The 14,843-nt window shown below is 42.7% G+C and overlaps 1 protein-coding gene across 1 annotated transcript in view; it reads right to left on the bottom strand.

Moving 5' to 3' along the window:
• Positions 1 to 10,155: 10,155 nt before the first annotated feature.
• MICU2 (mitochondrial calcium uptake 2) overlaps positions 10,156 to 14,843 on the bottom strand; it is a 151,548-nt gene continuing 146,860 nt past the window's right edge. The window contains exons 11-12 of the mRNA XM_054180987.1: positions 12,317 to 12,474; positions 10,156 to 12,029 (exon numbers count right to left, since the gene is read on the bottom strand). Of these exons, the coding sequence (XP_054036962.1) occupies positions 11,925 to 12,029; positions 12,317 to 12,474 (263 nt within the window). The 3' untranslated portion in view covers positions 10,156 to 11,924. The remainder of the gene's footprint in view (positions 12,030 to 12,316; positions 12,475 to 14,843) is intronic.

Raw genomic sequence — 14,843 nt, forward strand, 5'->3', positions numbered from 1 at the left:
AACTCCTCAGCAAACTTTCTAATTTATATTGAATGTGACATTCGTAGTATGAAATAATCCTGCCGGCCAGTTTGGTTCAAGTGCCCAAGTCTCGCTCCTCCTCATCCCCACACCTGGCTAGCTCAAAACACTGAGACCTTGAAACCCACATACCATAGCTGGCTATAAAGTAAATATTTTCACAAATTCAGATGTTAGAGTCTTCTAAAAATGCAGTTTTCCCAAGCATTAGAAGAGACCTTACTGAAAAGTAAAATTACTGAAAAAGAAATTAATTCTGTGTTGCTCAAACCAGGACAACAGCCCAGAAGTGTGGGACAGGGAGGGGGGTGCCCCAAAAGGAGAAGGCTTGGAAAAAACAGCAAAGGGGGGTGGCTGGTGTAGGTGGGCAGAACCTGGATTTTGGGACCACGTAGTCCTTTCGAGTATGGAGAGGCTGAGTGGGTGGTAACGGCGATAGGATTGCCTTGACAGAAGGCACAGGCAATTATTATGGCCTTGCCTGCTGATGAGATGATGGAAAAAATACTAAGACGAGTGATCAGGAATTCAGAAGACCATGAGCCTGAAACAGCTAACAGGGAGGGGACGCCCTGGGCAAATGCTCAAGCGGCAGCAGCCTGTACATGTGGGAATGTGCCTGTGTGTGTTCATCCAGGTATTGGAGCAGAGCAAGGAACCAGTGACCTCTGATCTTGACTAGTGCAGAGCAACTGTGAAGTGGGCAAATGTGCCCAGGGACCATAGAAAGATGGAATGGAATGGGATGGAATAGAATAGAATAGAATAGTTTTGGTTGAAAGGGACTTACAATGGCCATCTAGTCCAACTGCCTGACCAATTTAGGGCTGACCAAGTTAAAGCATGTTCTTAAGGGCATTGTCCAAATGCCTCTTAAAGACTGTCAGGCTTGGGGCATCGACCACCTCTCTAGGAAGCCTGTTACAGTGTTTGACCACCCGCTTGGTAAAAAAATCATAGAATCATAGAATCTTTATGGTTGGAAAGGACCTTTGAGATCATCGAGTCCAACCATACACACACACACACACACACACAAAAACCCAACCAAATAAAAAACCCCAACAACCTACAATCTCTGCCACTAGAGCATGCCCTGAAGTGCCAAATCTGCACGTTTCTTAAATACCTCTAGGGATGGTGACTCAACCACCTCCCTGGGCAGGCTGTTCCAGTGCCTGACCACTCTTTCAGTAAAGTAACTCTTCCTAATATCTAACCTAAACCTCCCCTGCCGCAACTTCAGACCATTTCCTCTGGTCCTGTCATTATTCACTTGGGAGAAGAGGCCAACACCCACCTCTCTCCAACCTCCTTTCAGGTAGTTGTAGAGGGCAATGAGGTCTCCCCTCAGCCTCCTCTTCTCCAAGCTAAACATGCCCAGCTCCCTCAGCCTCTCCTCATATGACCTGGTCTCCAGACCCCTCACCAGCCTGGTAGCTCTCCTCTGGACACGCTCCAGCACTTCAATGTCCCTCTTGTACAGGGGGGCCCAGAACTGGACACAGTACTCGAGGTGAGGCCTCACCAGTGCTGAGTACAGAGGCACAATCACTTCCCTGCTGCTGCTGGCCACGCTATTCCTGATACAAGCCAGAATGCTGTTGGCCTTCTTGGCCAACAGCATTCCTAATCTTGGCCAAATGCTTCCTAATGTCCAGTTTGAACCTCTCCTGGTGCAGCTTTGAGCCATTCCCATGTGTCCTATCACTGGATACCAGGGAGAAGAGCTCAGCACCTCCCTCTCTGCTTCCCCTTTCAGGAAGCTGTGGAGAGCAAGGAGGTCACCCCTCAGCCATCTTTTCTCCAAACTAGACAAGCCAAAAATTCTCAGCCACTCCTCATAGGATGTGCCTTCCAGCCCTGTCACCAGCTCCGTTGCCCTCTGGACGCATTCAAGGACCTTCTCATCCTTCTTAAATGGTGGGGCCCAGAACTGCACAGTGCTCAAGGTGAGGCCGCACCAATGCTGAATACAGCAGAATGATCACCTCTCTTGAGGGGCTGGTCATACTGTGTTTGATGCACCCCAGGATGAGGTTTGCCCTCTTGGCTGCCAGGGCTCACTGCTGGCTCCTGTCGAGCTGCTGCCAACCAGCACCCCCAGACCCCTTTCTGCAGGGCTGCTCTCCAGCCACTCCTCTCCCAATTTATACTTGTGCCCAGTGTTACTCTGTCCCAGGAGCAGAATCCGCCATTTGCTTTTGTTCAGTTTGGGATCAACTCTAGGCATATGGGCATGCTAGAACATGGGAGCACTTACAGGATCAGGGAGTTACAAAACTGTACTGTTTACAGTTACAAAACTGTTAAAGAAAGGGATTCAGGAGAGGGAGAGAGCTGATGGGACAGCTTGGGCTGGCCCATTCCTAATGGAAATGGCTGGGGGAGGATAAAGCTGGAAGTCCTGGGAGGACTGACTGGTTACATGGATGGCATCTTAGTTATGGGGACTAGTCACTCGAAGAACTACCAACAAGGACTGAGCAGTTTGGATTTAATGTGAGCTAGGAAAACCTTGGGCTGATGTGCTGGTTAGAACATCAGGGATATTGTTAAAGTATTACAGCTTCTCTAATCTTCATTCTGTTTGATAAAGGTGTAAAAACATGCAATAGCTGCTGGCATGGGCTTTCCATCAAGATCTCAAGGGAGTTTTAACACAGCCTCAAGACAACGGGAACAGATTTAAATGCTCGGTGTCCTACTGATTAATATTTTTTAATACTTCTCTCAGAAGTAACATATTTTACCTTTGAAGGGGTGTGGAATGAACAAAAAAATAGAACAAATGAATTATTTTTTTGGATGGGAGCACAATGTGGGACGGGTGCAGAAGCTGCATGGAGTCTGCATGGTACCTTTGCAACCAAAGTGATACAGCCTATATATGCTGCAGGTTAGTTTGGGACACTGAGCATATCCAAACAAAACCTGGTATTAATCCTGTAAATTATAGAATGAAATTAGGAAGGGCAGAAATATGGGATAAAATATGGAATGTCAGAAATTAATTATTCTGGACTACGTTCAGAGTGTACCTCTTCCGTACTGCCTGCCTGGCAAAACTTGCCTGGCATACTGGTTGCCTGGCAAACATCATGGAAGCAATACAGAAGGTACGGGCACAGCTGACATTTAACAGCCCTAAATGCATTTGATGTTGATATGCTCACAGTTAAACTCAGGAAGGTGGGGACAGGAGGGAGGCGGCATTTTGAATCCCATACAAACTAATTCAGTAACAAACTTGGGGTGGTTATCTGATGCAGTAACAAACAATAACCACCTGGCATAGCCAAAAGTGGCACATGGCAAAAGGGGACTGCCAATTTAATGGAAAATACCTCCGAGGCATTCAATTGAACAGTATCTCTGGCTATTTCTCTGCTTGTACCAAGCACAACTGCAGGCAACTGAAACTGTGGTTCCAGACATAGAAAAAATGGGGAAAGGTAAGAAAAATGGAGAGCGAACTTCTGACAGTAGGAGTGTGAATGCCTCCACGCTGCAGGGATGCTGAGACCAGGAGACCAGCAGAGCCCCCTTGGCCAGCCCCATCCGCTCCCTGCCCAAACGACTTGGTGTGGGAGGCTGGAGCGAGGAGGTGTGGGCTTCTGCCCTGACACTGAGCAGCGGGGAGGCAAGGGGATTGTAATGCAGCATCACTGGGTGTAATCTGCAAGTTCTAAGAATGGTAATTAGCTTTACAGCTGGGTGTGCTTTTCGTCATTTAATCGCTGTGTTAGTTTCTTAGTAGTGTATTCACAGAATCAGAATCACAGAATGGTCGGGGTTGGAAGGGACCTCTGGAGATCATCTAGTCCAACCCCCCTGCCAGAGCAGGGTCACCCAGAGCAGGTTGCACAGGAACGCGTCCAGGCGGGTTTTGAATGTCTCCAGAGAAGGAGACTCCACCACCTCTCTGGGCAGCCTGTTCCAGTGCTCTGCCACCCTCAGGGTAAAGAAGTTCCTCCTCATGTTGAGATGGAATTTCCTGTGTGAATTCAGTGAATAAACATTGTACTCTTGCAGTCTAATGGGAAGGGAGCTGGACCTGGGAAGCAAAGCTACAAACAGCTTTTTCCAGGCTTGTGCTGTGTGTGGCTGCTGTTACTGAGCACTGACCCTCCGCAGCCCCCGCTCCCAACAACTTTCCTAACAAAATCCCCTCACCCTTCACAACAGGCACAATTCCTAACATGAAGACTAAGCAGCACAGCTGTGAATAAAAATAGGCTTAACTAGCAAACGATTCACCGTGCTAGGGAAGATGTGAGGAGATCCAGCATGACCCTCCCTATCCCACCCTTCCTTGCTGATGCTGACTCTGGCTTCACCCGCCGGGGTATCGTCAGGGCCACGTGTGTGTTGACACGACTGACAGTACTGAGCCGCAGGAACAGCCACCCAGCATGGTTTGGAAGGAGTCAACGCTGCCAAAGCTGGAAGCCGTGACACAGCCAGTATTTCTGTTCTGGGTCAGAGAGATGCCTTGGGTGGAACAGAAAGCTGGTGACAGCTGCATAAACCTAGGATGGGATGGATGATTTTTGACCAGCTATTGTCCAGTGACATTTCTGTGTAGCGTTTCCAGACTGGCAGGAATTGAAGTGAAACTGAATTAAACAAGGACAATGTCAAGGTTGTGAGGTGGCAGAGAGAGACTAGTCGTCCCAGATAGTCCCCCCCTTACCGCGGAGTTACGCTGCACGGGGAGCCCCACGGCACAGCTGGCAGGAACAAACATCTTCCACTTCTCAAAGCCATCTGGGACATCTCTTCAAGGACTTCTTGAGCAGAAACCAGCTCCTTGACTAGGTGCCAAGCAGGACAGAAGAAAGCTCTGCTAGAAATCACTGAGCACCTGTTTGGCTTCAAACGGCCGTGCTGCAGGTCGTGGGGAGGGACAAGCGATGACACTTGGGAGCAGACACTGGGAAGCCGAACAGCAACTGAGAATGCCGTGTCATGGGAATGGCTGCTCACCTCACTCACGTCTGATCCTGAAACTGCCAAATAGCAAAAAAACCCCCCAAAACGAAGTGTCCCCAGTCCATTTTCACATTTCACATCTCCATTTCTGGCTGCTTTAGCCACAGAAAGAACTCCAGAAGTGAAACATTTCCCCCTGCAGCCTCAGCACTGGTTAGGGTCTACTGCACAGTCTTCCAGATGTTTGTTGGTTTATTTGCAATATATAGTTTGTGCAGGTTGGCAGGAACAGGTGGCAAAATTTACTGCATTGTAAATTACTGTATCATCCCTTTCAACTTTTTTTTTTCATTAAAAATACAGCTGTCAACATCTGTTATGCATTTGGAAAGGTGTCTTAGGGCAAGACAGCGCAAACACTCCAGTTCTTCAGAATTTCTCTCTATACTATTTAGACCTCACAATCTACGATGATTTAATCTCCATTTTGCTTCTGTATTTTTTCCTCTCAGAGTATCTCATCTTAAATTCCAGGAACAATCCATCCCCAGGCATCCCAACAGCCCTTTAAATAGAAACTGATGCAAAATGATAATTTGTCTCATTAGGAATCTCATTTGCTCCTCGTACTATCATCAGATGAATCAGTTTTTTGGAGGCTTCATGTTTCTGATATACACATAAAACCAACTGAGATTGTATGCACCAACTGTGAGTGATTAGTTGCCCTTGTTTCCATTAGGTCAAGTTTCTAAATTGTGAGGACACTCTTTAGCTCAAACAGCATCTTGAAAAATTTCATTTCAGCCACATTGATTTATTCCTTGCTTTCCTAGTGTCCTTTTGTTCATGTCTCTGAAATTCTGATTTCTTCTAATAGCATTTAAAAGAGCTATATTTCTTTTAACTTCAGAACCAGTCATTTAATTAGTCCCCTTTTCTTTTGAAATTTCTAAAGATTAGAGGCAAAGCATCACATTTTGCTATCCTTCCTTTTCAACAGTGAATTTCTTCATCTGTCCTGTGACTCAGCTACAGTTGCTCTAGGAATTACCTTCTGTGCATTATTTAAGAGAGGTACACAACATTTGTAGTAATGTTCACTCATTCTAATAGTATCAATTTCAAAGTAGGTTAAAGCACTGTAAGATGCCACATAATTAGAAAAAACCAAACACCTTTATCCTGAAAAAAAGAGGAGAATTTTAAACCACTTCATTGACAAGTCTTAAAAATTATTTGTTTTCTTGGGGGTGATTTAGAGCTACTACTTGACCCATGGAGAAACAGTAAACCTGATAAATTCCCCTAAAGCAGTGGACCTGAGGCAGAGAGCATTGCAGTACAACACCCCTGTAGTACTTCCTCTCCCCAGAAAATTGCTCGTTGGATGGTTCTGATTTCAGAATCTACTTCCTTTAGGTCCAAATTCATAAAAGTTTTAAAACAGCTCCTCTCTAAGAGTTTTCACCCTTCACATAAAATAGCGTATCAATTTAACAAAAAATGTCCAAACGCAAGTACTTGTATTCAGGGGCCATTAAAGGTGATGAAAAAAGCTGGCAGTCACAAAGCACAAGTTTAGTCCAATGAAGCTCATCTTCTGTGCCCCCTTTGCAGTTCATGGAGAAAGGCCAGGTCCTCCAGAGGATGTTTCGGAGCAGCTAGCTGGTCTCTAAAATCACAGGAGAAAAAAACTCCAACTATTTATCTACATTGACTGCAGAATATCCCATCTGCACAAATTTTCAAATCTGTGTGTCTGAAACGGGGCCGACACAAATCCTGTGTTTTGCAAGGTGCGGCGGCCGTGCTCCCCAAGCCTGTTGCCTTCCATCTTACTTCCACCACCTGGTCAGTGTGGAAGGCGGGCTGAAGAGGAATGGACAAGCTTCACATTGGGTATATGGGTGTGGAAAACCACGGCTTTTTGCTTTTCGGGGAATGAGGCGTTCTTTCTGAACCCGCGCAGGTGGGTGCAGTGTTAAGAGCTTCCCTTTTGGGGCCGGTGTGCAGGAGCAGCATCGTGGCTCCTGAGGACGGCCAGCAGAGCTCTGCGCTTGGGCACTCCAGTTAATGAACTGAAAACATTATTAACTAAGCCAATACCAGCCTAACGGGAAATCTGTCTCCACATATGTTGCATAATTTTTATATTATTGAACCAACTAGGAATTGTTTAATCAACAAAGCCAGCGGGGAACCTTCAAATAGCAGGAGACTGAAGAAACGTGCACTCGTTTGCCAATTAATTTTGTGAATGCTGAAGCCTCTCCAGTTTCCTGTCCTGAACAAGGCTTTCCACTTTTCCTTGGGTGACATCTTCAGTTTCTCTAGGAGGGATTTCTGTGCTCAGCTGGGGACAACAGGGTGCGTCTACGTCCACCAGTTTCATCTTCATGCTCCCCTCGTCACTGGCTGCATTACAGGAGCTGTTGCTCGTTCAGCTTGGATCTCACTAATAACGACCACAACATCCATTCGACATGTATCTTCTATTCAGGAGGACTAAAGATTTTTTCTGTATTGGAGTGGTTTGCTGACCCAGCTGCGTTTTACAGGACAGATTAAATCTGAAGGCACAGGACATGCTTGCACTCTCCTACGAGAACTCTTGCATGAGAAGAAAACTGTATTTTTAAATTCTGATGTACATTCATTGATCCATTTCTATGCTTAAGTCAAAGTATGGTCAATATGCCTGAATTTTAAAATACTTCCTCTAAATACCTGGGTTTGTTCCTATTCTAGCCCTTTCTTGGGCAGTGATCTTTTTTGTTATACGCACTGGACATGTGAAGTGCCATGAAACCATAATCCATGGCCTGACTTGTTCTTCGTATTATCTCATCTCTGCTTTCTAGATAACTCAAGTGTAATCTGTAAACTCATCAGAGCCGAGACACGGTCTGATTTCTACACCCAAAATTCCACCAGCTCTGAGACACCTTGGAGTCCAGAGACAAAACATTTATAATTCCTAAAATTATAAAAAAACTTTATGTATTCTCCACCGACAGCTTGAAATTAGGAAGGACCATACTGTTCACCCTTTTAATAACACCTGGCTCAACAGACAAGCCAACACACCCTGACGACACTCGAGTTCAGATCAGGCACTGGCATGTTTGCAGGCACGATGGGTGGCAACCTGTCTGAACCCTGAAAGCAGACAATGAACTGGAGGATAGTCATGTAATATCACGATAAAACTTTTCTTTTTCAGTTCTTATATGCAGAATATGTACTCCTCATTGTTGCGTATTTTTTTAAAACATACCAACTTAGTTTGACTCCAGAGGGAGTTTTGCTTTTAGAAGGAGGCTTGCACACATTGAGACACCAACATTAATTTCTAAAAAATACCAATGAGTTTCTCTTAGTTATAGTATATCACACTGCATTTTTGCCTTTGCTTCTTTTAGAAATGAAGAATAAACGTTCTGAAACAATTATCTTAAACTAAACAAACTGAAAGAACTTCTACATTGCAAAAATTTTACATTTTACTTTTTACAAGTGTTGTTATGGGGATACAACTACAAATCTGTAAATGAGTTTTATGTTATAAATGACTTGTACTCGCTCTTATGTATCCCTTTGAAATATGTTAAATCAATTTTTGAGACTTCTGCAATGTGCAACATATTCATCTTTATTCCACATAACATTCAGACGCAATGTTGGAAATTTTTTAAAAATTCAATTTTATTTAGTTTTTATATATATTTCTGTTTAGGAAGATTTGGGAACCCTTTAGGAAGGGTTCCTAACATTATAAAAGTCATAATTAATAAGTTTAACTGATAGATTGGCAGTTGGCATAAACTTTTAACTAAATTGTGATGAGTAATGCTGACAGACAGATTGCAAATACCATAAAGTTACCAAAAAGAAATACAACATGTAATGCTAAAGCTACTATGTATTCCTTAAAAGACAAGGTCAATCTAAACACTTACGTAAACAGCTCTTTCAATCTAAGATATTTGATATGAGAAATTATTTTAAGACTGTTTCGTAAAGCCTTTAAGTTAAGACAAAAATAGGCTACAGATTAAACGCAGAGTCTGATTCTTCAAGCCTGATGGACAAGTCTTCCCTGGCCTTCAAAGGAGCTCCCTCCTGGCTGTACTTTCAGGATAACTTCTTCTGAAAATGTTTTGCAGCTGTATTTTAATTCCTAATCAATCATTTAATTTTTTTTTAACATATAGACACAAAGTTCATCTAAAATTAAGCATATCTGTTTTCTTTTTCCTCTGAACTTGACACCAAAGCTTTTGTTAAAAAAAAAAAAAACTTGAAATCCCATTTTTAGTAATTTGCTGCCGAAAGCAGATACTGCCGATTGCACGAACCCAGATACAAATGAGCAATGAGGAATTGCTTGTAACTTCTAGATACACTAAAGCTAAATGAATTGATTTTTTCCAAAAGAAAACCAAACAGCTTGTAAGAAGCAAGTCATTCGTAAACAAAAGAAACCACAAAAGCAATAAAGAACGTTATAAACCTATTAACATCACACAGCATAAAATGTTAAAGAATAATCTCCATTCCAAAGTAAAAACAATTTGCCAAAATTTTAACAGCAACAAGTAAGAGGCAGCCTTGCATTTAAAGCCAGAGCTGGAACAAAGCACACTTTGGGTGAACACATATGTGCCTTGCGCGATTGAGTCCTTCGCTATTTGGTGACGCGAAGCCGGCTGCGGTACTTTGATGCCAGTCCCACCGCCCCACGTTTGCTCCCGTTAGCTATCTCTTGCTCGTAGCTCTTGTCACTAGAAGACGCAAGCGACTTCCAAACGCACAAAGCAAACCAGCTATCCAATTGCCTGCTGCTCAAACTGTGAGTTCAGTTTGAGGGGGGGAGGCTGAGGCGTTTACTACATTTTATTTCATTCTGATAGTTTCCTGGGGAAGTCAGCACTGGCCAGGCACTGGAACAGCCTGCCCAGGGAGGTGGTTGAGTCACCATCCCTAGACGTGTTTAAGAAACGTCTAGATTTGGCGGTTCAGGGCATGCTCTAGTGGCAGCGATTGTAGGTTGGTTGGTTGGACTCGATGATTTCAAAGGTCCTTTCCAGCCATGAAGATTCTGTGATTCTATGATTCTAAGTAAAGGGACCCTTGGTGGTCACCAGTGCCTGATTTTCTAGAGTCTCAGGACGCCCACATGCTCTTGTTCTGCTGGGCGACTCTGGGTGCATGTCCACAGATGACAACAATACAAACATTTTCTCTTTAACACAATTTAAATTAAAGCTCCCAGTGAAGACCGCGGAGGGAAGAGCAGCAGGCAGGCACACGCTGCTGCTTTGCTAGCTTCTCACTCTACTTCCCTACAAGACCACCCTGCCAAGGCTCGGGTGGGAGGACTCCTCATCAGCACAAGCCCGCTTGATGGCTCCTGACATACCAAACAGATTCTCTGTAATCTCAGTACTGCTTAGGTGGTACCGTCTTTATGGTTTCCTAACACAGTCTCTCCTGTTCCTCATATGAGTGTTATCCACTATCATGGAAGTTTCCTTCTTCTCAAGGCTCCCCGCACTAAACCCCGAAGAAATTACAACAAAACACCACCTGTTGAGCTTATATCCAACTTTGAGAATAACACAGCTAGTGTCATGCTTAAAAGGGACGGATACTTCCTCACAGAGCGGTGAGATTTCTTGTTTGTTTTTCTTGAGAATTTCCCCAGTCCACCTTTTGAGTCTGTTATCATGAACCTGTCTTGAAAAGTTAAGCTTTCACCCCAGCCAAGTCAAGTCAGACGACTGGGAGAGGAAAAGAGGAAGAACCTTGAGAGCTTTACAGATAAGTCTATCTCCTATTTATAGTGGGCAACCAGGAAGACTGATGTGGACCTGGGACTATTGACTCCTAAGGTTGTAAGAAAGAAAAAACACGTAACATGCATACCTGTGCATACACACATGCACACTATGGTGCAGTTAAAAAATGTTCATCTATAATTGCTAAATATTAATTTTGATCTGTTTCTTGGTTTACTGTTTCAGATCTTACACCTAACTTTGCATTTTGGAGTAATAAACATTTTTATTTACCTTTTCATTGGACTTCTTATACCCCCAACACTTACTATAACCTTAAGTTCCTGAGATACTGCAGCATTCCCTGTCACAACTCACAACCTTTAGCAAGATAAAGCAACTATTTGTTACACATTCACCTTCTGCAATACAATTAAAGCAAAATAGTTATGACCCAAATTGTAGCTACTGCCGTTTATGATAAAATGAAGGTTTTTGCTTGTCATTATACTATTTTTCGAAGAGGTCTAAGAGACTCAATGCACAATCAACAAATCAATGTACAACTTTTAAAGCCTGTATCAAGAGTCTTGTATTTCCAGTTTAATATTATCATGGTGAAGGTAGACAAACCAGGCATCCATACAGGATCTCGTGGAATCATCCACCAGGAACTCGCACACGAGCAGTTCACAGAAATGAGGGCACGAACCATGTGAATTTTCCTTTTTGATCTAGGACAACTTGATTTGCATGGATTGTGCAAGTGGTTTCGCCTTTTGGACCTCTACCCTTGTCAGGGAAAGAGAACTGCTGTGTTAGTGGCTGAGTGAGATGATGTCCACTCTTCCAACAGGAGATGATATTGGTGTGACGTTCCTGCCAGTGGCCACTATTAAATCCCGCGTACTGCGTATGCTGCGGCGCAGGGTCAGACTCCACAGAGGAGTAAACAACACTGTTCCCTAGAACAAGAGTACTTCTGTATGGAGGTCAAAAGTGATAACAGTTCTGTAAACAAAACTGATTGCACTAGAACGATACAAAATTATTGCATTACAATCTGGGTTAACTAAAGTTTAACTATAGTGAAAAAAACAAGAGTATTTTTGATTCAGCTATTATGTAAACAGGACAGACAAACCCTACTAAATAACATTTATAGCAAAAGAACAACGAACTGCTTTAAAAAGGACTTTTCCCAGTTTGCTTCCATACTTCTTTGGCTCCTTTAATGCTTTCTCTTTTCACACACTTCCAGTAACCTTGAATGCCTTGCTGTTGCGGTACCTGTTAATAAAGTACAAGTACATTTAGCACCTACACAAAAAAGACTCTTATTCCCAGACTGTGTAAATATAATATGTAATGCAATGCTGCTGCTCCCATAGTTCATATGTATAATAACAAGTTTTTGGTGGCTGCACTCCTCCCCAGATTCCTAAGCAGTATGGAATCTTCAGTTTAAAATATAACTTCTCTCTATTCACTATCTCTACTTCTGTTTCTACAGGTGTTAACAAGATAGCTGTACCAATCACGTGTGGTATTTTAAAAAAATAATGTTAGCTTGTTACCCTCAAACCTCGATGAATTCGGTTCCTCACGACTCCAAGAAACTCGCTGTGGCTGAGGCAGTCATCTCCGTCTAGATCGAAAATCTTGAAGATGGTATCCAAAACATTATCTGAGAGCTCCTGTCCTGTTGCCACCTTCACTGCTCTCTTGAACTCAGCTAGGAAAGACATAATATTACACCACAGGTGACGTGAACTTGTAAAGAAATCAGAAAGCACATAAATAGCAGGATTTTGTACAATTTACGATGTCTCATGGGTATCCTAACTGGAGGATTTGGGATGTGTGAACTAGTAAACTATTAGGAGGCTCAGTTCATGTGTTGTTGAGCTTGCTTTATCTTTCACAACACTATTAATTGTATGATAAACTTTTGAAATGCACTACTTCTCAAGCAACAGTAAGGGTGGTAATTTTTGCTAGAAATAGCTGCATGCTGAAAACTTACATACTTTTGGCTGATACCTGTCCAGATGGATGGTAAGTACCTCACTACAGTCTCATAAAAATACTACCGTTTTATCTTGAACCAGTCTCATGCCAATTCATTCTGCAAGAAAAATCTTCTCCTCAGAGAACAGTATTTTACGACTGGCTCCACCTCAACCAACAATGCCCTCAGCACCTCTGTACGCAGACCATCAATGCTCAATGCACTCTTGACAGCATGTGGCTTTATATGCCTGTAGTTCTGCTTTTTAAAGAAGTAGCGTACCTTCTCTTAAATTACGATGGAAGAGTTTATGAGGATTTCTGGCAGAAAAAGCTGTCATACCTCTCTGGAGATGTATTTTTCTCTTCAGTTTTTTGGCCTTCTCTCTTTACACTACCGCGCGCATTACAGTAATACCTACTACCCCCGCTTCTGGTCTTGTGATGTAAAGAATGAGAAGTTCTGACTCAAGGAAGATGAGGAAAGGTGTGGGGTTGCTGTAAAACAGCAGATAGTGAGTGAAATTATTATTGTTTATTATAGCAAGCACAATCACAACACATGATTTGGATGGATTTTTGCAGGCATCACGGAAGTGTGTATTTCAAGGAGGGACTGGGGGTTATTAACGTGTAGCAGTGTTGTAGATTATTATAGCAAGTTGTCCAACTAAGTCATAAATAACAGTAATGATGTGGTTCTGTTTTGATAAATCAGTGCTGTTTATAAATCATGTTATAATTATGATTAGTTTTGAAGCTTACTAGAGGAAAGTGCACTCCTGACTTAGCTCTCATCTTTGCCTCTTTGAACAGTTCCTGTATAAATGCAGTTGATTAATTTACAGTTCGTTTAAATATAATTAAGTTGAAAATCCTTCCATAAAAGGATATACTGTGATTTGAAAAGGACACAAAATTGGGATGCCTATAGTAGAGTCTTGATTTGTCATTAAAAAGATGTTAACTATTTCAGCTCTTAAAGCTAAATAAAAGTCCAGAGATGGTACTGCACTTTTTGGAACAGAACATGAAGGAGAAAAATCTTCTAAAATGGTGGAGCATAATAATCTTCAAACCAACAACAGCCACCTTATCGGAAAGAAAAGATGAGCTGCTAACTTAGAAGGAAAAAACATCTAGAATAAAAGGAAGGACTAAAGGACTCTCTGATTTTTAGATGAATATTCATATGTGTGTGAATACACACATGCGCACACATGCAAACAGCAAGACAAAGAACTGAGTGAGATTCAGGAAAGGATTAGACACATATACATGTAATATCCGTGAGTTACCTCAGAGGCTGACTGTTTTCGATCACAGTATGGTTCCGTGCATAAACAGTCACAACTGCCTGTTGGTTCGGAACGAGTTTTTACAAGGAAACATTACCAGAGTCAACACCAACTGTTGGCCTCATCATCCTTTGGCTCTTAAAAATGTGATACTTAATAGAGAAGCGAGCTAAGCTCTCATATATCACTTATATTATTTCACCGTTAATTCGTCCTCTTTCCTTCTGCTCTTTCTATACCTTGTGCAAATAAAATCTGTCTCCCCATAAAGAAAGATGCTGTCAAAGCAGACAGAGGAGGGCCACGAACCCAGCTGGGAACTGGAGCATATGGAAGAAAAGAAGGGGAGGGAGGTAGGGAAAACAGAAGTGTAAGGGGGCATCTTGCTGCAGCCTTCAACCACCTGAAAGGGGTTATACAGAAGAGAGACACGTTTTTCTCAAAGGTGCACGGAGGTAAGATACAATCATTGTAAGTTGCAGCAAGGGTTTGACACAGAAAAGATGGATGAGAGTGGTGAAGCACTAGAACAGCCATACAGAGAGGCTGTGGAAATGAAACTCCTCCTGAAGGCTGGACTAGCTAGTGATGAAAGTCCCAAGTTGTAACCTCCCCCACACTTTTGTCCTTCTTTGGTTCAAACCCCATCCAAACATTTCTCTCTCAGGAACAGTGAATTCTCTTCCTGTCTTCTCACATCTCTCTCACCTTTTCCCCATGAGCCCATCAAATATTTATTTCCATGAATGTCAGTGTCTCATCAAATTTCCTTAGGAACTTTTTACATTACTATTTT

Source organism: Rissa tridactyla, chromosome 1 (assembly GCF_028500815.1).
Source record: "Rissa tridactyla isolate bRisTri1 chromosome 1, bRisTri1.patW.cur.20221130, whole genome shotgun sequence".
Lineage (NCBI taxonomy): Eukaryota > Metazoa > Chordata > Aves > Charadriiformes > Laridae > Rissa > Rissa tridactyla.